The 26,863-nt window shown below is 46.8% G+C and overlaps 1 protein-coding gene across 14 annotated transcripts in view; it reads right to left on the bottom strand.

The window, feature by feature from the left end:
- Nucleotides 1–26,863, bottom strand: part of pknox2 (pbx/knotted 1 homeobox 2) — a 452,602-nt gene that overhangs the window by 83,534 nt on the left and 342,205 nt on the right. For all 14 annotated transcript variants that reach the window (XM_078531552.1, XM_078531535.1, XM_078531515.1 and 11 more), the window contains one exon: nt 21,904–22,092. In XM_078531552.1, coding sequence (XP_078387678.1) covers nt 21,904–22,092 — 189 coding nt within the window. The remainder of the gene's footprint in view (nt 1–21,903; nt 22,093–26,863) is intronic.

Here is a 26,863-nt window from a genome sequence, read left to right as displayed (position 1 = left end):
CTTTCAACACTCTGGGATGTAGAATACCAGGTCTCGGAGACTTATCAACCTGCAGTCCCATTAATTTCTCCAATACAACCTTCTTAATAATACTAATTTCCTCCAATTCCTCATTCTCCCTATTCCCTTGGATCTCTAATTCTGGGAGATTTCTTGTATCCTCCTCAGTGAAGACAGACACAGAATAATCATTTAGCTTCTCTGCCATTTCTCTATTCTCCATCATAAATTCTCCTGAAATAAAAACAGAAGTAGAAATGTGATGTGATGAGTTTTATACTGTTTAAGAGGGGGTGGAGCAAGATAGAAGGTCAGGAATAGGTGACAGCTAAGGAGAGATTGAATAAAGATGTCATGGACAAACGACAAAGGGAGTGATAATGGTAGTCGTAAAGAGTAAAGAAGGTGTTGATAGTGGCATAAAGGTAAGATAGCAGAAGGTGTTAATAGCAGAACAACAAGGGTCAGTGCTCTGTGAAAGCACAATGTAGAAACAAATGACAGGTGGCCCTGTGTGGGGGGAAAGGGTTGGGGAAAAAGGATGAAAAAAAACAAATAAATAAAAGAACAAATAAATTTTTAAAAAATTGATTTAAAAAGGGGTCAAGATGGAGGCGAGATTTCATGTTCTGAAGTTGTTGAACTTGATATTAAGTCCAGAAGGCGCCTAGTCAGAAGATGAGGTGCTGTTCCTCCAGTTTGCATTGGGCTTCAATGGAACATTGCAGCAGGTCAAAAACGGACAGGTGGGCATGAGAGCAGGATGGTGTGTTGAAATGGCAAGTGATAGGAAAGTCTGAGTCATGCTTGTGGACTGAGTGAAGGTGTTCTGCAAAGCAGTCACCCAGTCTATGTTTAGTCTCCTCAATGTAGAGGAGATCGCATTGAGGGCAGCAAATATAGTAGACCAAATTGAAGGAGGTGCAAGCGAAGCAGCGCTCCTGAAAGGAGTGTTTGGGGCCTTGGACAGTGAGGAGAGAGGGAGTAAAGAGGCAGGTGTTGCATCTTCTGAGATTGCTTGGGAAGGGGATGAGGAGTTGCTGGTGATGGAGGAATGGACCAGAGTGTCACAGAGGGAACAGTCCCTATAGAAATGCTGACAGGGGGTGAGGGGAAGATGTGTTTGGTGGGGGTATCATGCCTGTGTCCATGATATCTTTGTCAATCTCTCATTAGCTAACGCCTATCCCTGACCTTTTATCTTGCTCCACTTGCTCCACCCCATCTTTAACAGTATGAAATCGATCACATTTCTACTTTTCTTTAGTTCTGAAGAAGTCATATGGACTTGAAACGTTAACTCTGTTTCTCTTTCCCCAGATGCTGCCAGACCTGCTGAGTTTTACCAGAATTTTTTGTGTTTAAATTCAGATTTCCAGCATCCGCAGTATTTTGCTTTTATTTATTTTCCTGACTCTGCCTGTAATGGACCCACATTTGTCTTAGCCAAACGCTTCCTTTTTACATACCTAGAGAAGCTTTTATGTTTTTATGTTTTTTGCTAGTTTACATTCATAGTCTCGTCTCCATTTCTTAATCAGTGCCCCCTTTTGCTGTATTCTAAAATGCTTCTAATCTTCAGGTTCACCACTATTTTTATAAGCCTTTTCTTTTAATCTTATACAATCCTAAACTTCCTTTGTTAGCCACTGTTCACTGTCTTTTCTTTTTGGGTTTTTGTGCCTTGAAGGAATGTATAATTTCTGTAAACTATGTTATATAATTCTTTAAAGACAATCCATTGCTTGTGCAGCATCTTACCTTTTAATGTATTTTCCCAATCCACCTCAGCCAATGTGCCCCTCATACCTTCACAATTTGCTTTGTTCAAATTTAACACACTGGCTTCAGATTAAACTATCTCACATTCAAACATAATGTAAAATTCTCTCATATTATGGTCACTTCTCCCTAAAGGTTCTTTTATAACAAGATTATTAATTAGCCCTTTCTTGTTATATAATAGATCTAAAATACCCTGTTCTCTCAAAGGACTTAGTTTCATACCCTTACGCCCTCATCTCAATGAATTTCGGGCTCGGCATGATGCTGAACTCTTCTTCCGCCGTCTTCGTCTCCGTGCTCACTTCTTTGGGCAGGAGTCCTCTCCCCGTTCAACGGATCCTTTTACCCACCTCCAATATTCTCCCTCCACTTGGACCCCTCCCTCTGGATTCTTACCTTCTCTTGATCTTTTCATTGAGAACTGTCGGCGTGACATTAGCCGTCTCAATTTCTCTGCTCCTCTCACCCATTCTAATCTGTCTCTCTCTGAACTCACTACACTCCGTTCTCTCAGGTCCAACCCCAACATTGTCATCAAACCCGCTGACAAGGGTGGTACTGTTGTTGTCTGGCGCATTGACCTCTACCTCGCGGAGGCTGAGCGTCAACTCGCAGACGTTTCCTCCTACCTCTCCCTGGACCATGACCCCACCACAGAACATCAAGCCATTGTTTCCAGTACTGTCACTGACCTCATCTCCTCTGGAGATCTTCCTCCCACAGCTTCCAACTTGATAGTCGCCCAACCTCGGACGGCCCGCTTCTACCTCCTACCCAAAATCCACAAACAGAACTGTCCTGGCAGACCGATCGTGTCAGCCTGTTCCTGCCCCACGGAACTCATTTCTCGTTATCTTGACTCCCTTCTCTCTCCCCTTGTCCAGTCCCTTCCCACCTACATCCGTGATTCCTACGACACCTTACGTCACATCAACAATTTCCAGTTCCCTGGCCCCAACCGCTTCCTCTTCACCATGGATGTCCAATCCCTCTACACCTCCATCCCCCACCAGGATGGTCTGAGGGCCCTTAGCTTCTTCCTTGAACAGAGGCCCCAACAATCCCCATCCACCACTACTCTCCTCCGTCTGGCTGAACTTGTTCTCACACTGAACAATTTCTCCTTTAACACCTCTCACTTCCTCCAAATAAAAGGTGTGGCTATGGGTACCCGCATGGGCCCCAGCTATGCCTGTCTCTTTATGGGGTATGTGGAACATTCCTTGTTCCAGTCCTACTCCGGCCCCCTCCCACAACTCTTTCTCCGGTACATCGATGATTACTTCGGTGCTGCTTCATGCTCTCGTCGGGACCTGGAAAAATTTATTAATTTTGCTTCCAATCTCCACCCCTCCATCATCTTCACATGGTCCATCTCTGACACTTCTCTTCCCTTCCTTGACCTCTCTGTCTCAATTTCTGATGATAGACTGTCCACCAATATCCATTACAAGCCTACCGACTCCCACAGCTACCTCGACTACAGCTCCTCACCCCACTTCTTGTAAAGACTCCATCCCATTCTCTCAGTTCCTTCGCCTCCGTCGCATCTGTTCTGATGACGCTACCTTCAAAAACAGCTCCTCTGACATGTCCTCCTTCTTCCTTAACCGAGGTTTTCCATCCACGGTCGTTGACAGGGCCCTCAACCGTGTCCGGCCCATATCCCGCGCATCCTCCCTCACGCCTTCTCCTCCTTCCCAGAAACATGATAGGGTCCCCCTTGTCCTCACTTATCACCCCACCAGCCTCCGCATTCAAAGGATCATCCTCCGCCATTTCCGCCAACTCCAGCATGATGCCACCACCAAACACATCTTCCCTTCACCCCCCTTGACGGCATTCCGTAGGGATCGTTCCCTCCGGGACACCCTGGTCCACTCCTCCATCACCCCCTACTCCTCAACCCCCACTTATGGCACCTCCCCATGCCCACACAGAAGATGCAACACCTGCCCCTTCACTTCCTCTCTCCTCACTGTCCAAGGGCCCAAACACTCCTTTCAAGTGAAGCAGCATTTCACTTGCATTTCCCCTAACTTAGTCTACTGCATTCGTTGCTCCCAATGCGGTCTCCTCTACATTGGAGAGACCAAACGCAAACTGGGCGACCGTTTTGCGGAACACCTGTGGTCTGTCCGCAAGAAAGACCCAAATCTCCCTGTCGCTTGCCATTTTAACACTCCACCCTGTTCTCTTGCCCACATGTCTGTCCTTGGCTTGCTGCATTGTTCCAGTGAAGCCCAACGCAAACTGGAGGAACAGCACCTCATCTTCCGACTAGGCACTTTACAGCCTTCCGGGCTGAATATTGAATTCAACAACTTTAGATCTTAAACTCCCCCTCCCCCCATCCACGCCCCGTTTCTTCTCCCCCCCCACCGCTTTTTTTTCAATAATTTATATAGATTCTTCTTTCCCCACCTATTTCCATTATTTTAAAATCTAAACTAAAACCTTGTTAGTCTTTCCACCCCACCCCCACTAGAGCGGTACTTTGAATATCCTGTCTTCCATTCTTAATTAGCACTTTTCTCAGACAAAGACCACCACCTTCAACACCTCTTTGACCCTTTTGTCTGTGACATCTTTTGATTATCTGCTCATCTCCACATCACACCACACCCTCAATGTGTCTCTTCCCCCCCCCCCACCCCCCCACCTTAAACCAATTTATATTTCTCTTTTCTTCTAACTATGCTCCAGTTCTGCCGAAGGGCCATGAGGGCTCGAAACGTTAACTGATTTCTTCTCCGCCGATGCTGCCAGACTTGCTGAGTTTTTCCAGGTAATTCTGTTTTTGTTTTGGATTTCCAGCATCCGCAGTAGCTTTTAGCTTTTTGTTTTTACCCTGTTCTCTAGTCAGTCCTCAACACACTGCTCTAGAAAACCATTCCTCTCACACTCCAGAAACTCATCCTCCACTGCATTAGTGCTCTATAGGTTTACCCAGTCTATATGCAGATTGAAGTCATCCATGATTACTGTATTACCCATGCTATATGCTTCTGTAATCACCTGATTAATACCATGCCCCACACTACCACTACTGGTTGGTGGCCTATAAACAACTACCGATGTTTGCTGCCCTTCAATGCTCCACCCAAACAGTTTCCACATTTTGTTCTTCCTATCAGAGATCCTCCCTTACTGATGTACTTATCCCATCCCTCATCAGTGCAACACCACCTTTTCCTTTTTGCCTGTCCTTCCTAAATGTCGAATATACTTGAATATTCAGTTCCCAGTCTTGATCACTCTGCAGCCATGATTCCGTAATGGCAATTAGATCATACCCATTTACATTTATTTGTGCCTTTAAATTATCTACATTGTTGCGAATGCTGTAGGTAGAGTGTACTTAACTTTGCCTTTTTAACATTATTCTACATTCTAAGCCTAGTTGATACGCGCCTTTGTTCCATCTGCTTTCTAATTTCACTTGCTACTTTCCTACTTCCTGTTACTAGCTTTACTCCCTTCCAATTTGAGCTACCCCTCAGGTTCCCATACCCCTGTCAAACTAGTTTAAACATCCACCCTCCAACAGCACTAGCAACTCTCCCTGCAAGGATATTAGTCCCAGTCCTGTTAAGGCGTAACCTGTCCATCTTTTACAGGTTCCACCTGCCCCAGAACTGGTCCCAGTGCCTCAGAAATCTGATGCCCTCCTTCCTACACCAATTCTCCAGTCATGCGTTGAGTTGCTCAAAACTCGTATTCCTATGCTCACTAGCACGTGGCACTGAGACTAATCTGCAGAATACTGCTTTTGAGGTGCTGCTTTTCAATTTCCTTACTAACTGCCTAAAATCTGCTTTCAGGGCCTCATCCCTCTTCCTACCCTATGTTATTGGTACTAATGTGAACCACGACCTCTGGCTGTTCACCCTCCTGCAGAAGGATGTCCTGCAGCTGCCATGACATCCTTGACCCTGGCACCAGGGAGATAACACACCATCCTGGAGTTGCAGAAACAGCTGTCCTTGGAGTTTTCAGTCTTTGCAACAACCAAGTGAGGACGAGCAGTGTAGTTTTAGTTGGTTAAACTCCAGCAGTAGCTTTGTGCATTAGTTCACTGAACCAAGGCAAGTGGCGAGCGCCCCTATAAAGAGAGAATGTACTCTGTGTCCAGCATACAGAATCCTACCTGTGGATTTTTCATGAACTTGATTTAAAGATTCTTAAATATGGTGATGAGGTTCTGCACATGCCTGACCCCCACCAAAAAAAAGAGGGTACCAGAAACAGATCCCTTATTCATTTCTTTAATCTGATGGAGATACTAATTTTCAGCGAGTTGATAATGGAAATAGAAAGATTAGAATTAGAATTCAGCTCTTAGCAATTCGTTCAACAAAATGATTTTCATGTCTATGTGTATGTCATTATAAATGAGAGGGGCTGTGCAAAATCAAGATATTTACCGGACTACAAAATGTTTCTGCATGAGATAAAGCTGAATATCATCAATTACATCCCCAACTCATTATCTCTTTTGTAAAATTAGGCTCTGACCCATACCGTGATCTGCCTTTTCAGGTGGACATTAAAGGTGGCTTGAAGAACAAGCCCTCCTGCAGTTCAGGCTGGCATTTCTCCCTTGCTCAGCGCCATCAACAACAGATTAAATATGTTTATTCACCTCACCTATTGTTGTTTTAGATCCCATGCTATTAGGGCTGTCAACCCTGGATGGATGTATTCCCGGAGGTTTAATCACATGGGGCGGGATTTTCCGGTCCCGCCAAGGGCAGGCATTGTGGCAGGTAGGATCAGAAAATTCAGAGTGCAACCAAAAGTCTGTTTCCTGCCAGCATAAAAACAGATTGCAATTTTCCGCTCCCAACTTTCATTGCGGGTTGGGTTGCCTGCCGCGCAATATCAGGAGCCACATTTGCATGCCTTTGCATCTCATGAATGCTTATTAAAAATCCAGCTCACCGGAATCACTCTTCCACTCCAAACCTATTGGTCACGCCAGCGGCAAATTAGACTGGTGTGAATTACAATCGGATATAACGGTTTGCAAACCTGGCAAACTGCACTGTATTCGTGACTTCGAAGTTTGCCCGTGCAGCGTTCACCTACCTTTCACTGCGCTGCGTTCGTGCTTGCTCTGACTCCATGCCAAGGCTCCCGAGGCAAGACTAGCGGGAAGGAAAGGAAGGGCTGGAAGACACATGCTTGATTGAAGCAGGAGGGGGTGACTGGAGCACAGGAGAGAAGGGGTGGACAGAGATAATTAACTTTGGGGGTGGGTTAAAGGAAGAGGGCTAATAAGCCTGAGTCAGCACTGGGGCAATGCACACTATGTAGTCAGGGCCAGAAAGCAAAGGCAGTCCTGGGGCAGTGCGTACCATTCTACAGGGCTATGCCTGGCCACACATCTTGGTCCCAGTCCAGGCAGGGAGAGGCCTATCCGTGCTGTGTTGGTCATGCACAGCATGGTTTTCAGGGTGTGCCTCTGTCCCTCACACATTTGGGTTCTGGGGTTGGTTTCTTGGTGCTAGATGGTAGATGGCACCATCACAGTCAGGGGCGGGATCTGCGGCCTGTAAAAGTGGAACTGGTAAGTAAGAGGAGGGCAGTCAATGGTCTCATGTTGGGTGGCAGGGGGTCATCTCGGTAGGTCACTGTACATAGGGCCTTAAGATAAGGAGGGGTGAGGTCAACATGGGGCATCAGGACATCCACAAAAAATGGTTCGGGGGGAGGACAGGGGTGGCTACAAGAATTACGATGGGCTCCAGGGTTAGAGGGAGAGGCAAGGGAGTGGTCTGAGGGAGGGAGGGAAACTTGCACCTTCCAAGATGATAGGAGGGACTTGGATGGTGAAATGGGGGTAGGGGAACGGGCTTGGTAGTTGGTCTCATAGTGGAAGCAGGGCAGTACTATCTTGACAGCTGATGCAATGACGCAGTTGAAAAATAACCTCGGGGAAAAAAAAATCACCAGGGAAGGGGTTTGAGGGCTTGTGGAAGGAGTCAAATTTAGGACCGATTGAAGGGGCACCCTAATACTTACTGTTTCAGGACATAGAGAGCAAGGATCAGCTGAAATATTTCGGGAAGACTCAAATGCCAATAGAAGGATTTGGGCAGCTTAACATTCTTGTGAGAATCCATTACGGCTTGGGGCCTATGGAGATTGGGTTTGAATGGCCATTTGTCCCTCTCAGAAAGTCGCAAAGGTCAGAAGGATCGAATTGTAAAGGGGCCACAGCTAAAGTGCATACAGAAAATACTCCGAACAACCCTACATGTTGCAGCTCAGGGGTTCAAGCTTTACACGGCTCAATGATTATACACACATTGCAAGGCTGGACTCTGCGGTCTCCTCTACATTGGAGAGACCAAATGCAAACTCGGCGACCGTTTTGCGGAACACCTGTGGTCTGTCCGCAAGAAAGACCCAAACCTCCCTGTCGCTTGCCATTTTAACACTCCACCCTGTTCTCTTGCCCACATGTCTGTCCTTGGCTTGCTGCATTGTTCCAGTGAAGCCCAACGCAAACTGGAGGAACAGCACCTCATCTTCCGACTAGGCACTTTACAGCCTTCCGGGCTGAATATTGAATTCAACAACTTTAGATCTTAAACTCCCCCTCCCCCCATCCACACCCCGTTTCTTCTCCCCCCCCCGCTTTTTTTTCAATAATTTATATAGATTCTTCTTTCCCCACCTATTTCCATTATTTTAAAATCTAAACTAAAACCTTGTTAGTCTTTCCACCCCACCCCCACTAGAGCTGTACTTTGAATATCCTGTCTTCCATTCTTAATTAGCACTTTTCTCAGACAAAGACCACCACCTTCAACACCTCTTTGACCCTTTTGTCTGTGACATCTTTTGATTATCTGCTCATCTCCACAATCACCACACCCTCAATGTCTCTCTCTCTCTCTCTCTCCCCCCCACCTGCCCCCCCCCACCCCACCCACCCACCTTAAACCAATTTATATTTCTCCCTTCTTCTAACTATGCTTCAGTTCTGCCGAAGGGCTATGAAGGCTCGAAACATTAACTGATTTCTTCTCCGTCGATGCTGCCAGACCTGCTGAGTTTTTCCAGGTAATTCTGTTTTTGTTTTGGACTCTAGTTTACTCTTAGGGAGTCAGCCTGAGAGTGCACTGACTAAGGCTGATGGCACCTGGCTGTGCTCATTCAGATCCAACATCCTTTGTGAAGGCAATGTCATGCCTGGGGCGTGGGGGGCAGGGTAGAGGGTGCAAGTAATTCAGCATCCAGTGATCCTTAAGGCTGTGCTACAGCTGCAAGGGAAAATCTGGGGATGGAATGAGGGCAGCCCAAGGGCTTCACAATGACTCCCTAGTTGGCAATGGAAGGTGATCATTTCAGGGTAATGTTCAATCATGTCTCTGATCAATTTTTCCACAGCCATGAGGAGAAATGCACAATGGAGCCAACAGGCAAAGCTGCCTTTTTCAAGGCTGTCATGTAACTGAGGAGAAGAAAGTTCCATCACCATCAGGCAGGGCAAAGGGAAGAACCTTGCCCCGAGGAACATAGGCCAGCAGGGCCCCATGAATACCCAGAAGCTGAAGAGGGACCAAATCCACGGAGGCACTTGGCGTGACCCGGGGTGTAGCAAAGACACCTCTCATACTTGCAGATGAGCGAGAGACAGTGCTGAAGACGCCTTCCTTTGTTAGGGGATGTGGTGGCTCACATCTGCCACATTTTTCAGGAGGATCTAACGTCACATGGTCTGGGAGGCCACCCACTGCTGGTGGCTCTAAAGGTGACTGCCGCACTCAACATTTTTGAGAGTGACTCATTCCAGGGATCCACTAGGGATCTCTGTGGAAAAGCACAATCCTCTGCCCATAAATGCTGCCCAGTTGCCTGGATAAGTGCAGCTCCAAAGACACTCAAGATGCTTGACACCATCCAGGATAAAGAAGCCTGCTTGACTGGCACCCCACCTTGACAAATGTTTACTCTCTCCACCACCGACGTACAATGGCAGCGGTGTATACCATATACGAGATGCACTGCAGGAACTCACCAAGACTCCTTAGACACAACCTTCCAAACACACGACTGCTACCATCTAGAAGGACAAGGGTAGCAGACATGTGGGAACACCACCACCTGGCAGTTCCCCTCTAAGCCACTCACCATCCTGACTTGGAAATATATTGCAATTCCTTCACTGTCGCTGGATCAAAATCCTGAAATTCCCTCCCTAACAGCACTGTGGGTGTACCTACACCACATGGACTGCAGCGGTTCAAGAAGTCAGCTCACCACTACCTTCTCAAGGGCAACTAGGGATGGGAAATAAATGCTGACCTAGCCAGCGATGCCCACATCCCATGAACGAACAAAAAAATGCATCTGAGGTGTCACCAATGCCTATTCAGCGAGGCACACATTTACATCCAGTTTTCCCTGGATAAAGCTAGCCAGGCTTCTCAGCAGTTGGATTTGCAGCAATCTCCAATTCCTACAGGTGCAAGATGCCATCGGTTGCACACATGTGGCTTTGAAATCGCCCTGGCAGCAGCCACTATGATTCATCGGTAGAAAAGGTTTCCACTCTCTCAACATGCAGCTGACCTGTGATCACCAAAAGCAGGTTATGCAGGGCTCTGTAAGATATCCTGGAAGCTTGCACGACTCTTACATCTTGAGTCACTCACAGGTACACAGACCTTCGAGCACCATGAGCGCTTCCAGGATTGGCTCATCAGTGATAAAGGCTATCTGCAAAAGATGTGGCTAATAACACCTGTTTAGAGACCACAAAGTGCTTCAGAGGAGAGGTACAATGCAGCTCATTCTGCAACACGCTCCTTGATTGAGCACATCATTGACATGCTGAAGATACATTTCAGATGTCTCAACTGATCAGGTGGCATTCTTCAGTACTCTCCCCAGAGGGTGTCCTGCATCATGTGGTTTGCTGTGCTCTACACCACCTGGCGCTCCAAAGTGGGGGGGCCGCACATCTCTTGAGCTCGATGAGGATAAGGCTGTTGAGGCCCCACAGGAAGAGGCCACAGCTTCAGCCAGAGACGGTAGATGCATATGTGAGACCCTTATACCCACAAGGTTCCAGGATGATGAAGATGGCTAGTTTATAGGAGCCTCTTTAACTTGTGCCCTCCATGCAGGCTTGACATTAACACCTTCTTTCCTATCCTCAGCATCTTAATGAAGGATATCAATTTCAGAATGTGTAGTCACAATCTTGCATGATGATGGCCTCATTCTTGGAAGGTGAGGCAGCCTATGGAGGGTGGCCGTTCTGTTATGGGATAAGAACTCCACCAGTGCTCACTGTGAAGCAAGTAGACACGGTGCAGTCTTTTCAAGCATCGTGCCAACATTTCACTGCCTATGGCAGCCTTCAAGAGGCAGGAGCAGCACTGCAAACCCAGTGCACTCATGGTAGTATGTCTGGAGCGTTGCAAGGCGCCTCAAGGAGGACAACTATCTATCACTGGTTCCCGTATGAATGTCTGAAGACTAATCTGAATCTGGACTGCTGCATGAGATTGTTCTTTAGGACTCTGTGATCTGTCACTCTCAGTCACGGATGCAAGCCTGCAGTCAGGTCATCCATGTGTGCACAGAGAGGGCTTCAGCAGAATCATCAGTGATAAAGGCTGCCCGCCAAAGATGTGGCTAATGATGCCCGTTGCTCTGATCATTGACCAACAACCATCATCCAGCATTCGTCTGGAGCTTCTCGAGTTTACATCCAGCATTGACTTGGCATTTAGGTGTGAGGTGGCCCAGTGAATCTCAACGCAGCATTCAGGTATTACTTAGAAGCTTCATTGATAATAAAGTGCACACATCAGATGTACTGGAGCTTCACTCTGAACCCATTTGAGGCCTCCACATTTTCATTCCAGCAGTTTTAGATATACACAAGGAAGCCTGGGACGCTGATGGCACTATCATGAACAGGTAACCATGTTGACTGCCCTTCGGAGAGCTAGCTCAGGGATTATGTCAAGCCACACTAGCCAGACCTTCAGGTGTAAACCAGCATCCTCCCATGCAATAGGCTAGACACACACCTCTAATCTCACATAGTCGTGGCCGTCTAGCAGACATTTGAGGAGTGAACAAGTGCTAGCTAGGTACATAGTTCTGCATCATGCAGGTAGAGAAAGGAAACTATTGTAGGGATGATGGCTAGCTGTACATGCGGTGACGACATCACGCTACAGGCCTCCAAGAGTGGTTAAGGTCTCCAACTGTTACTTGAAATGTAACCCACACCCAAGCCTGACAGATATTACATGTAGGCCATTGAAAGGTGCACCACGTTAGATTGACTCCAATGCGGCTCATCATTAAAACCTATAAGGTCCACATTCTCCAGTGTTCAGTGCAGCAGCATCAGGAGAATAAACAAAACTGCAAAATCTATACTCATAAGGCCACATTTTATGATCCTCTGACACACGTCTAAGATACGCATTGCCCAGCCACGATGTTGGCAGAGTAACAGGCTTTGCTCATGTCACTGCTGTGGGCAGAAAGGTGACACACTGTACTGAGATTGTAAGAAACACCATAGACCTGAGGCACAGGATGGGAGATAACTGAGGAGTGGGGGGGCACCTGTTATACTTGTATGACCTCGGAGCATTGCATCTGATAGAAGAGCCATTCACTAGAATGAGACTTTCAGATAAGCAAAATATATTTAAAGATGTGCAAAGTATATACAGTTAATGAATACTCGTGCCACAATTATGCTCTTGGTATTTCTTAACTTTTCTTACCCTACCACTGCATCTAGGTGCATCTGTGACATCCACAGCAGAGGTGGAGGTAGCCTGCTGACTGCTATGCCTGTTGTCTGTGATGACCTTGGCTCTGAAGGGCCGAGGTCTGCGGGGCCCCGGCCTGCTTTGGGTCTCCTGCTGTGGGGTAGGTGCAACCTCCTCAGCCAGAGCAGCTGGACTTGATGGGGTCACAGACAGAGAGAACTTGGAGCAGCTGGACAGCCTAGTAGAGTCCTGAGTGGATTGCCCGGGGTGTGCGGCTGACACTTCTTTTCCCTGTGGGTGCCCGAGGGGCCCTCCATAACCTCTTGAGGAGGAGGGAGAACGATGTGCCCCATCCACCTCTCACGCAGCCACTGATGGATCCCACTCATGGCTATAGAGGTGGTGTGCCGGTCCGAGCACATATCCTCCAGCACAAACTGCTGGACCAGGATCTCCACGGCGAACGTCACCCTTCCAATGGTGACTGTGATGCGCTGGCATGTCGGTGCCACAACATCAAACAGAATGTGGACGGACTCCTCCATCCTCTGTTCTAACCTGCCTACAGTCTCTGACAACCCTGCCTGCTGTGCTTCTGCCTGTCTTCGGAGCTCCAACATCTCTCTCAGGATTGATTCCAGAGGCTCGTCGTTGGACTTGGACTCAGGAGGAGACGAGCCTCCAGCAGTCCTCCGAGTGCTGATGACCTTGGCTGTAACTGCTTCCACCTGCTGTGGCTTCAAATATGTGCTGTGCTCACCAGATGGTGGCCCCAAGCCAACTCTAGAACTGGGTCCCACTGAGTTGCATGCCTCTGATCTGGCAGAGGCTGCAGGTGAACGCAGTGCCAGCTCGACATCTAGTGGATGATCATCGGAGGTGGCCTGGGGGCTAAGGCTGGCTGGCAGTGTCTGTCCTCCTTTTCTGGCTGGTGGCTGCAATAGAGAGGAGAGATAATTAATGATTGGTTAGGTAGTCACCTCCATTAAAGAGCACTCACAGCTTTGGAGGGCGGAATGTTCCCATTTCATGGTGGGTGGGAGCGGAGAATCCAGCAGCAGGAAAAAAGTTGGAATCTGCCAGCCCAAAAAGAGTTAGCAATTCTCCCGATGATGGGTTTATGACGGGTCGGTTATCCCACCGACTAATGGCCTGAATGCCATTTGCATTGATTAACATGTCATAAATGCTCATTAAAACAGCTGCTTGCCCGAATCTTGTCAGACCTTCCAATCTTACATCGCGCCAGCGGGAAATCACGTTGGTCTCAAACCCCTTTGAAAAGCAGAAGTCGGACCTCAGCTTACCGGTAACTTCAAGGTGAGTGGAACATACATAGCCTGCCTGCCTTGGCACTGTGCCAGTCTTGTTGCGATGAACGCCACACTGCTGGGGTTGTAGGGTTGGTCTGCTTACATTGTCCGGAAGAACATCACTGTCCTGTAGTACTCATGCAGGCCTCCACTTTCAGAAACTAGCACTTCAACCAGGACTGGGCTGTGAAGCGAGGGTGGGGTTGATGAACACGAAGTGCGGGTCAACAGGGAGGGAAAGCCATGGGCTGGCAGTGAGGGGGATGGACGAACACAAATGGGCCTTTCAGGGTCACCCTGTAACCTCTTGTTGCCTCAGGAGTGACGAATCTGCTTAGAAAGAAAGGAGGAAGACCCCCTGGCAACGAAAACTACTGAAAGCCAGTGGTTTCAGTAGCATTGTTAAAGGTGTACTCAGAACTCAGTGGCTTCACATCGCAGTCATTGCATCTCAAGAGTAACACATAGGGATGTAACTCTTTCGAGTTATCAACAGTCACAGATTGTAATTCTTTCGAGTACATTCACAGTTCTTGGTTTCCGGGAGTGGGACATGAACCCACAACCTTCTGACTCAAAGGCGAGGGTGCTATGAACTGAGCCACAGCTGACACCTCTCACATAGGGATGTAGAATTTGGGAATGCAGGCAATAGTGAAGGAGGCCCAGCTGTATCATATATTGCATTCCATCAATGAAGGCCTGTCACGTGCTCACCATATTTGACACTCTTAACAGGTCAAAGAGTATCCATTCATTGACCATGAGCAACTGATTGGCCATTAATATGACACATTAGAGATTGGGTCACCCATCACAATTAAATATTAGCATTCCACGCAGGGCTCAAGATGTTACATAACTGCGATGGCATCTTGGCGTCCTCAATGTGTGTGCTAGTGTTTCAGGGACAAGGCCACCACGCAAGTAGGGCAGTAAAAACAATGGACCCTTACAGTTTCCAAACGTGTTATCTTCTGAGCTTCACTTTCTTGCCCCTGAATCATTAATGTCTTCGATGTTTCCTTTCAGAGAGAAGGCAAAAGCACATATTTGATCCAGGGCTCAATGCTGCCTTTGTCAGGGTCCTAATACAACAGAGGAGGATGAGGGAGAGGCGGCTCTGCGTGCAGCTCCAGCAGGAGGGACATGGTCAAATGGAGCCACAGCATGAACAGGAGGGTCAGGAGCAGAGACCCAGACAACAGGGGTGACTTGCCAGACCTAGGCTTTATCGTGCAAGAGTCTCCTAACTACAAATGAGTGAGGGGCAATGCTGTGCACGTCTGTGCTTGTCCCAAGCTCTGGTACATCATGTATGCCGCATTCTTCATGAAGGCCTGATGTCATGTGGGTCTGGAGGGTATCCCCTGCCAGCAGCTTTGAAGGTGACTGCAGTGCTCAGTTTCTTGGCCTCTGGTTCTTTCCAGAGGTCAACAGGGGGCCTGTGCGGCACCTCTGTCCACAACACATTGATGCATAAAGGAGGTCACAGATGCCCTTTACAGGAAGGGTCATCGATATGTCAGGATTGCTCTGGACAAAAATTGCCAGGCTGCGAGGTTCACCAGCTTCGCCACCATCTAATGACACAAACACTGCTGTGACTGAGATGTGGACATGCCTAGGGATCTCCTCCTCCCACACCTGAGTTTTCTTCTGCCGCTACCACTGAGGAGACACAAATGCCGCTAGAATATCAATGCTGATGAGCTGCCCTCACTCAATGGTGTTCCTTAAGGTAGAAGGATTAGAAACGCTAACATCACACACTTCCAACAAAGATTTAAACACATCTTCCTGACATTACACAGGGTGCGGACACTAATTCAACTGAGGCTGACATCACAGGAATGTGAATCTCGCAGCGGGACACTAACACTAAGTGGGAGCAAGGCTAAAGCTCAAAATAACAGGATTCCAAAGTACAAAATCACAATGCCTTCAACTGCCAAAAACATTCACATAACCATGACATAACCATCAAATGTATTCACAAAAGTGCAATTTCTTTACATGTATAGCACACCGTGACCCAAAAGTGACATCAATTTTTCATACATTTCCTAACTTTAGCACTATGCCTGGGTGCAGCCCCGACATCCACAGCAGAGGTGGAGGCAGCCTGCTGACTGTTATGTTCTGATGTCTGTGATGACCTTGGCGAAAGTCTTCTGGTGGCCCGAGGGCTGGAGGGCCCCAGCCTGATAAGGGTAAGCAGCTCAGAGGCAGATGCGCCCTTGGGTGGCCCGAGAAGCTGGAGTGGATGGGGCCACAGGCAGAGGGGGCTGTGAGTGGGTGAATACCCTTGGAGTGCTCTGAGAGGAGGCCCCTGGGGTGTCTGGCTGATGCTCATCCTCCCTGTTGGTGCCCGAGGACCCCACCCTGACTCCTGCAGGAGATGGTGCACCTGGAGGGAGGTCAAGGTGTCTCGTCCCCATGTCACCTACATCTTGATTGCGTTCGCCAGGGTGTGAGACCATGGAGTGCAGGGCCGATTGCAAATCCAGAAAGACCTGCTGGACCAAGGTCTCCATGGTGGTCGCCAGCCTTCCCATGGTGACCTCGAAGCACTCGCATGTTGGAGTCACAACATCAGACAGAACATGGACAGAATCCTCCATCGTTCGCTCTAATCTACTGAGTGACTGTCGAATCTCTGCCTGATGTTCCACCACCTGTCACTGCAGCTCCAGCATTGAATTGGCAGCCACTTCCAGAGGCTCATCATCTGACTCGGACTGAGGGGGTGGCTGGTCTCCAGCAGCCCTCAGGGTCCTGGCCTGTCCCTGTCTCTGACTGCTGTGAGGATGTGTAGTGAGGTGTTTTCCAGAAAGTGACTCTGAGTCTAATCTACAGCTGTGCCCCATCATGTCTCTGAGCTGGTGGAGAGTGTGTGTGAGTGCCATGACGGCTCTTCTGGAGCTTCCTCTTTGGGGGCTCGCACTGGAGCTCGACTGGCTTGGGCGCCTTGATCTGCTGGTGTCCAGAAAATAGAGTTTCAGTTAATGAGCGGAAAATTACGCCCACGATCTCCCACCTCAATCTAACCCTCACCTACTCTCTCTCCAGTGGTCACCCAACATGGCCATCATCATTCATCACTGCCTTCTGCACAAAATGGAAAGTGACCAGATCAGACTACTTGACTGTCAAATTAACAGCCTTTCTTCCTCGTCTCTAATATTTTTATGACAAATAAAATAAAGGTGTTCAAAGAAAGCTTCTTGGTGTTGTTCACAACAGTGTCCCGGGCAACCCTGAAGGGTTAACAGCCCTACTTGTCACCTGCAAGATGGTTATTGCATTTATTTACAAGACTGAATGCGCCTCAAAGTAATTCATTTTATGTGAAACATTGTTACGATTCTGATAGACTTGATAAAGCTGATGATTGCACAGTGTTCAGCACCATTCGCAACTCGTCAAATACTGAAGCAGTCCATATTCAAATCCAGGCTTGGGCTGACAAGTGGCAACATTCATGCCACACAAGTGCCAGGCAATGACCATCTCCAAAAAGAGAGAATCTAACCATCGGCCCATTGACATTCAATGGCATTACCATCGCTGACTCCCCCACTATCAACATCTTGGGGGTTACCATTAACCAGAACGGAACTGGACTAGCCATATAAACACTGTGGGATACATGAGTAGGTAAGAGGTTAGGAATACTGTAAAGAAGTAACTCACCTCCTGATTCCCCAAAGCCTGTCCACCATCTACAAGGCACAATTCAGGAATGTGATGGGATACTCCCCACTTGTCTGGATGAGTGCAGCTCCCAAAACACTCAAGAAGCTTGACACCATCCAGGACAAAGCAGCCCGCTTGATTGGCACCACATCAACAAACATTCACACCCTCCACCACCGACGCACAAGTAGCAGCAGTGTATACCATCTTCAAGATGCACTGCAGGAACTCACCAAGGCTCCTTCAACAACACCTTGCAAACCCATGACCACTACCATCTAGAAAGACAAGGGCTGCAGTTAGATGGGAACACCAACACCTGGAAGTTCCCATCCAAGTCACTCACCATCCTGACTTGGAAATATATCGCTGTTCCTTCACTATCGCTGGGTCAAAGTCCTGGAATTCCCTTCCTAACAGCACTGTGGGTGTACCTGCACCACATGGGCTACAGCGGTTCAAGAAGGCAGCTCACCACCATCTTCACACGGGCAACTAGGGATGGGCAACAAATGCTGCTCCAGCTCGTGAAGCCCACATCCCGTGAACGAATAAAAAAATATAAATGCAAGCTTGACCATCTGACCCAACTAGTATATCAGACCTATAGGGCATTCATTTTTCTGGCTAGTTTTGAGGACAGCTAATAGGGTCCTTTCCTCCTGTCAGCCATGACAGTGTGGTGCCCATTAACATGCCTGTAATAGAGAATTTAGTACTGACCTTGCTGCAGCTCAGTGAAAATAGCTCTACACCCCTTATTGCACAGGATAATAATGAGCTGTACTTGTGCCCATGATATAAAAAGCAAAAATTGAACAGTATTCTTCTTGCAGTACCTCTCTGTCACAGCATTTCTTTCAAAATGTGCTGGTCTCATCACTTCACAGAAAATATTTAAACTGTCAGTGTTTCATTTTTTATAGATCTGTAAATTCTGCACTGTTATTGTTGCACATCAATATATTCAACAGTTTCACGAGAGACACACACGGATGCACAGATGCACAATCAATGATTGTTAGCTCCCCTAGCATCTCATACAGTTTCCAGAGTTCACAATGGAGACGAGATAGTCAGTTTAAACTTTCTTGGGTAGAAATAGGTACAAACTATCTGATGCAGTTAATAATATGCTAAATATAACAGGTTTTACTTCTGATAAAGCTCCTTCTATTGTGCCCCAACAATGTATCCTAATCTTAACCCCACAGGAACACCCCATTCTCATGTCAATCATTTACACCACACCAAGCTCGAGTGAAGCTGCCAAGACAACGACAGAAAGTGTCAAACTTAAGATTAATTGTCGCCTTATGCCTAGTAGAGACTACCCATTTCAAGTAGGACACTAATTAATCAGAAATGGAAACCTTCAGGATCTCAGTCTGGACTACTTTTAGGTACAGGTCAAAAAGGTGAAAAAAACTGCATCCTAATCTAATGCATCATCCAACCCCCTTCCCCTGCCCTGCCACTCCACCCACTACTTGATGTTCATTTCGGAAACACAGTCTATCATCCTGTTGGCAAGAGTACCATTCGATGTCAGGCATTTGGCATAAGTTAGTATTAATTCAGAGAAACAACATGAAGGCAAATGTTAATTACTGTAACAAAGATGCTCATGGCAAAAATGTACATGGAATCAACATTTCAAGATATGAAAATGTCTCCTCAAAGACAGAATCTCTGACAGTGAAGCACTGGATATTCAGCTGTGAATCAATATAAAACTGAGGAAAGATTGTCTTCTAGTCTCCTCTTCACCAATTGGCTGTAAAAAGTTTAGTCCCCCTAATACCCCAGCTGATGCAAGCACCATCTGTCTAGCTCAGTTGCATATTAGGCAGTATATGCAGCAACTGAGTGAATCAATTCTTCTTAAAAGAGAGAACTCAGGACCAAAAACACAGTTGGAGCTGTGTGGCTTGACCCCAAGTGCTCTACTGTGTTTAACTTCTCCAGCAGCCACAAGGCTACAGTACTGACACCGAGTGACCGGCATTTAATTAAAATGTTCATCACACAATCGCTGGCAGGAATTATTTCATTACATCCGTGGGAAAAAGTCCCTCAGTGTTAATGTTTTTAATATTCCTCGCTGCTTTAAGCTAATTTTCAGGGATATTGAGAAGCACCAACAGATGTGGGCACAGTGCCTGAGAGGGTGCAGGGGTTGGCAAGAGATGCTGTAAACTTGTAGACACTTTGTTAATGGTGCAAAAACATTAAAAATATATTTAAATAATAAGAACGATCCAGCAGTGGAGAGAGAAATGGAGATAATGGTTCAGGTGATTGACCTGTCATCAAATCCATAATATATATATATATATATATAACAGTTTTAAGCAGGTGCAGAAACAGGAAAAGCATCTGGGGGTGATGTGGGGAAGGGGGGGTGGTGAAGAACAAAGGTACACATTTATGAGAGGATGAAATAAATCAGGCAGATTCTAATCCTCAATATTGCAACTTAACACTCATTAACAAACTTAACAGTAATTATTTAAACTCAATGATATTCAGATCCTGTTGTCATAGCGCAGGAACATTTGAACTTAAGAAACAGGAGCAGAAGTGAGCCATTAGGCCCTTCGAGCATGCTGCACCATTCAATACAATCATGGCTGATCTTCTACCTTGACTCCACCTTTCTGCACTATCCTCATATCCATCAGTATCCAAAAATCTGTTGATCTCTGTCTTGAGTAAAATCAATAGCCTGAGTAGCCTCAGCCCTAGAAGCTGGCCAGTTCCAAAAATTCACAGTTTTGAGTGAAGAAATTTCTCCTCACCTCAGTCCTAAATGGCCGCCCCTTTATTTTGAGACTGTGGCCCAAAGTTCCCTTTAAGCTGCGTGCACACCAGGCTGCTGTTTCGTATATCGAAATAAACAGGCTGCGCACAACAAAGAAAATTTAGGGACATCATTGTTGTGACCCCTAGTTCTAGGCTCTCCAGCCAGGGAAAACATACTTCCAGCATCTACCCTTTCAATGAGATCATCTCTAATTCTTCTAAATTCAACAGGATATATGGTCGAGCCTTCTCAACCTCCCCTCTGATGAACCTTCATTACATTCCCTCTGAAGCAAGTACGTCTTCCCTTAGGTAAGGAAACCAAAACTGTACACAGCACTCCAGATCAGGTGCACTGCAGGAACTCACCAAGCCTCCTTAGGCAGCACCTTCCAAACTCACTACCACTATCATCTAGAAGGACAAGGGCAGCAGACACATGAGGCAGGATTTTCAGGTGGTCGGGCGGGCATGTTGGGTGGGCCCAGGAGTGGCCAGGAAATGGTCCGCCTCCTGCGATCGGCCCCCAACCGTGATTTCACTCTGGCTGGCCAATTAACGACGTGAAAGACTCAGCGCTGCCGGGGTGGGGGCGGGAGAAGGGCAAGTGCTGGAGTCTGCACAGGCGTGGGGAATGAAAGCTCCCTGAAGGTAGACAACTGCCTTAGTGAACTGAAGAATTTTAAATGCAAAAATAAAGATTTCAAAATCCTGGAAATAATTTCCACACATAAGAAGCAGCGACCTAAAAGGCGATGACAAAACTTGTGACCCAACATTTTAATTTAAGAAAAAGTATTATTGAAAACCTCATCCCACCTTTGGATGTGGTTTCCTCAAAAATCCACAGGCCGCCTAGCCGATTCGCCCGCCCGCCAGCTGTAGTGTTGGATGGGCAGCGAAAAATAGCGGTGAATTCATTGATTAATGGCCTTAATAGGTCTCTTAATTATCGGTGGGCATGCTGCCAACTCTTGCGTGCGCCTGCCGACCAAAATATCGCCCGAGTGTGTGATGATGTCGGGATGCTCGCCCAATGTCATCGTGCAGTATTTCACGCTTGACTGTGTCGGGGATGTACCCGCACGCCAAGTGGAAAATTCTGCCCATGGGAACATCATCACCTGCAATTTTCCCTCCAAGCCACACGCCAACCTGACTTGGAAATATATCACAGTCCCTTCACTGCTGCTAGGTCACAATCCTGGAACTCCCACCCTAATTGCACGGTGGGTGTACCTGCACCACATGGATTGCAGCGATTCAAGAAGGCAGCTCACCACCCAGGCCAATTAGGGGTTGGCAATAAATGCTGGCCTAGCCAGCGACACCCACATCCCATGAATGATTTTTTTTAAAATGCACAATGCAGGATCTGTTGAAAAATGGAAAGCTTTCATACACAGGAGGCTGGGTCTCAACCAAACTGACAGGAGGACAGTACATGGTGGCAGGGGGTGCGGGAGGTGTCAGTCTGCTGATCTTCTCTCAAAACCCATTTCACATGTAAAGCAGCTTTGGAATTTTTTCAGCCATCCTACCTGCGCTGGGAGGGTGTGTGACACTGCTGTTGGTGAATACGGGCCTCCCAGGTCGTTCCGCAGTAGGTTGTCGCTGTGCATCTTCGTCTTGAGGCACGTGATGTAGCGGTTACAGAAGTCTTTGCAAAGTTCATTGACCTTCTCTAACTCCAGCAGGTGGATTCGCAGAACCTGAATGGCTTTTACCATCTGCAAGGGAGAGAGAGAGAGAGAGAGAGAGAGAGAGAGAGAAAGGCCATCAATCTCATCAGCCAACAGCTCCAGCATGGTCAGTCTTTCTTATTGCAAGGTAGGCTAGTTCAGACATTGCACATTTCAACTGTCGACTCACAAGGTCCTTCACCATATTTGGAGCCCATATTGTGGAGAAAGCACACATTATGTCACTGCTTCAGTGGCCCATGGTGAATTCTAGGCAGGATGATGCCATCGTGATTTGCTTGCGTTCAATGGCCAAGCTACAGAACTGTACACACAGAATTCTATCTCGGGGGATCCAATTTATTTGTCATTCAAAATTCTGCAGAAAAAGGCATTTGCTCAATAATGACAACTTGCATTTATACAGTACCTTTAACACAGCAAAACATCTCTAATTGTGGAGTGATTAAAACTAGGGGTTTACAAGGGGCCAGAATCAGAGTGGTGCTGAGATCTTGAAGGGTTGATAGGCTGAGAGATTTGAGGGGAGAAACCATGGAGGGACCTGTAAACAAAGGTGAGTATTTTGAAATTAAGGGGTTGCTAGATCAAGGGGAGCCAATGTAGATCAGTAAGCAGAGCGGGGTGGATGAATGAGATTTGAAGCAATACAAGGTTATAGTATCCTACTCAGATTACAAGAACTCAAACATCTTGTATAATACAGAGTTGTACAGACTAGGATGGTCCCACTTTCAATTACCAATTAGTCACAGAAGGCACACCAAAATTAGTTTCTATGAGGGGAAAATCAGCCAGTTCCTGCTTTTGTTTTTTGTCCAAAACCACCACTGGAAGAGAATGCACATTTGCGCATATATGTGCACGCTTGCATGTGTACATGAGTGCACCTGACTCCAAGTGCGTATACCTGTGACTTGCCCCATCAATAAAATCTCCTCACCACTTTCACTAGCTATGCACTGCAGTAAGAATAACCTTTAGTGAGCTCCACAACAAGACAGTGAACTGTAATGTTGAAAAGACTTTTGCACTCTCTCTGATTTTAATTTTTTCCTCCAGTTCAAAACTGATCTATTTTTCATCCCTACCTTTTACTATCAAGAGGTTTTTAAAACTCAAGCTTACCAGCACCAGAATATTAATAACTGATCAGCCTCAACTTCTCTCTACTCTTCTCAACTTGCGTTGGGTTTTTTGATGTTCTCAAAATCCGAGTTGTGCTGGCAAGTCCACATTAATAGAACCAGAAATTTATGGCACAGGAGGAGGCCAGTTGGCTCATCATGCCTGTACCATCCAAAAAAAATAAGAACTACTCAGCCTAATCCCGCTTTCCAGCTCTTGGTCTGTAGTTTTAAAAGGTTACAGCAATTCAAGGGCATTTCCAAGCACTTTTTAAATGTGATCAGGGTTTCTGCCTCTACCATCCTTTCAGGCAATGAATTCCAGATCTCTACCACCCACTGGGTGAAAAAAGATCCTCTCCATTCTCTCTAATCCTGCTACCAATTATGTTAAATTTATGCCCCCTGGCTATTGACTTCTCTGCTTAGGAAAATCCACTCTGTTCAGGCCCCTCAATTTTATACACCTCAATTAAATTTCCCCTCAGCCTCCTCTGTTCCAAGGAAAACAACTTTAGCTTCTACAATCTTTCCTCCTAGCTAAAATTTTCCATTCCTGGGAACATTCTCATAAATCTCCTCTGTACCCCTCTACCCTTCCAGTACTGCGGTGCCCAGAACTGTACACAGTGCTCTAGCTGAACTTAATTGCCCATCACTAGTTGCTGTGAAGTGTTGATGCTGGTGGACCTCCTTCCTGAACTGCTTCCAGCCAATGTTTCTATTACCGAGTCGTGTCCTCGACCATGACAGCAAGCATTGAGCTAACAATGTGGGTTGGGGATGACCGGGTAGGGTTGGCAGTTCCTTTCTCTGAAAGGCATCAGTGAAACAGTTAGGTTTACAAAACAATTGTGGGCTTTTACAGTCATTGTTCACTGGTACCAGCCCATAATTGACAGTTATTGATTCACAATTTCCAAGCTGGTATCCGGGACCATGACTGTTACATTACTTTACACTGGTGTCCAGCACTCTGGGCCTTGACCCTTCATCAAGGTTTCTTAATACAAAAATTAATGCATTTAAGACACTGGAGAAGTTTATCCATTAAAAAAGACTAGCATTTAAAAAGTGACTTTCATGACCTCAGGATGTCCCAAAGAATTTTACAACCAAGGAGGCAGTTTTTTGATAAGTTCTCACTGTTGTAATGTAGGGAAGCACAGCGGCCAGTTTACATGACAAGTTCCTAGACGCAGTAACATCAGAATAACCAGATTCTCTGTTTTAGTGGTGTTGGTGAGGAATAAGTACAGACAGTGTCTCAAAACCGACAACCTCAGGACCGAGTCTGTGCCGGTTTTCGGAAAAAAGTCCCAAGGCATTTCATAGTACCCGTAGTGCAACTGGATAAAGATTGACAGCGATCAGGCAGCCACACTGAAGTTAGATGGTGCTTTGGTAAGGCCACAACTTAAAAACTGTGTTCACTTCAGGCCACTGGTGCACTGGAGAGCACTCAAAATGGAAGTTGTGCAGAGAAGTGCAACTCCCCGACCTTTTCCGAGCTGGGTTGGGTGGGCTTAAGGGTCATTCCAACCACTCAAAGTGCGGGAAATGACAAGCATGCGATTATTCAGCACACCACCGCGCCAATGCAGCAACTCCCCGAGCAAGCCAGTTAAGATTTTTCACTCATTTAATAACACTTAAAGTGCAGAGCACACATGAATTAATTACACCTCCAACAATGCAGCACTCCCTCAGTGTTGCAATGAAGTATCAGGCTGGATTTTGTGTTAAAGTCTCTGAAGTGGGGATTGACCTTCGGAGCAAGAGTGCCACCCAATGAGCCACAGCAGACATCTTTACACATGCTTAGCATGCAAAGGCAGTGGAGCTACAGGGCACTGATATAGATCCCACATAAGCAAGCCATTTTTTTTCCAAACTAAGTGTGAAGTAGTATTTTAATAAGTTAATTGTGCGGAGCAGCTCTGTCCGGGGATAATACTTGACTCAGGTTCCAAATATGAATACCTGTGCATTCCTAGTAATAAAACTCCAATAGTTGATCCCCACCAACAAGCGAGACTGAGCAAGGAGCTTTGGATCAAATTCCCCCTATAGTAAAGCAGGGATTAAACATAGCTCCAAAGCTACAACCCAAGAGAGAAGAGCTTGTTGTTTAAGTCACTGTACAAGGGCATGGGGGAGGGAGTAGTTAATAAATATGCCAATTACTGCAGCTCATTTGTGCAGAGATTCTCATTTACTGCCCTGCTGCAGTATATCTATCCTGATAAAGACCTACAGTCGGATGTAAAAATTGAACGGGTCATAAAAAATACAGATGCAAAATTAATTGACTTCACAGCGCTTTCTGGCTGATTTGGTGGATAATGATGAATTCTGACCTTTTCTAATTACTCTGCGAACATACAGGCCCGTGGAAAGCTCAGCGATTATGAAATATGACAGGCTGTCCAAACCATCGCAAATGTTACCAGCTACCTATTCTCTTTATGGTACAGCAATCCGAGGCACACTCCATTCTCTGCACCCACCTCCCCCGCTGCCGCTCTCCCTGCCACCCCTTCCACCACCCCCAGTCAGCAGCTTCAGCCTCAGCTTCATTGTACCCGTCTGTTTCAATCCTAACAGTACATGTAAAGTGAATACTGAATACTGCTGCCAAGTTCAACCCTAAATCTAGCTCGATAGGAGCATTTGCAGGTAAGGGCATTTCCAACACTGCTTGTGGGCCAGGAGGAGGAGGAGTGCTTCTGTTGGGACACCCTAGTTTATGTGCAGCGGTCTTCCTCCCGCCCTGAGATCCAATCTTCAGCACCCACCATGATTGCTGGCCTGACCATGATCAGATCTTCAGCAACACACCCCCCCACCCCACCCCGGTGATTGGTCAACTCCTCACTGATCCAAACTTCAGAACCACTGCCCCCAGCCACCGCCGGCCACATCGGATTGTCAGTTGTTCCTGCAATCCAATCTTCAAGTCCCGCAATGTGATGCCAGGCAAGGTCTTCTCCCTTACGCAATTCACTTGCAAAGATTTAAATTAAAATAACCTGAGCCATGTAGACGAAACATCAGCAGATTAGTGAGCGAGTGAATGAATGATCAATGTTACTAAATTCACACAATCATTTTGCTCCTTTATTTTTAGTGTGTTGGTTGCACAACAGAGGAGCTGAACATAGCTAGCTCTGTTGTGTGATAGGGCAGTGACAAGGGGTAGGTGGCTGGAGTGTGCCTGCTTCGCATCTCCTGTGTTTGAATATTCTCCTTTCAGCCAGTGGCTGCCAGAGAAGAGTGCAAATCAGAGCTGATGAGCTCAGAGTACTGAGCACCTAGGGCTCAAAGCTGAGACTTGTAGGCCATGGATTTGAGCATACCAACGATCCCTCCCGCTGTCTGGTCTCATGTTGCAGCCCTCCACCACAAGTCTTTCCCACCTGATAGCTGGCTCAGCATCTCAATCTAGCACTGCTGCCAGTCAGGGGACAGGGAAAAAAAAGCTCAAATGCAGTCCTATTATTAAATTCAGCAGTACCTCCACATTCCCCATATTTCCGTGTTTCCCACTGGCTAAATGTCGCTCCCGTGCTCCCCCGATAAATACAGGAGCCAAAGTGACTGAATACAGCAACTTCCCAGAGCCTGAAAAATTCAAAACAACTCTATTAAGCAGCAAAAATGGATAGGCG

Source organism: Cetorhinus maximus, chromosome 2 (assembly GCF_964194155.1).
Source record: "Cetorhinus maximus chromosome 2, sCetMax3.hap1.1, whole genome shotgun sequence".
NCBI classification, from domain to species: domain Eukaryota; kingdom Metazoa; phylum Chordata; class Chondrichthyes; order Lamniformes; family Cetorhinidae; genus Cetorhinus; species Cetorhinus maximus.
Note: the sequence above shows the minus strand (reverse complement) of the source record. Positions and strands in the feature narration are given on the sequence as shown.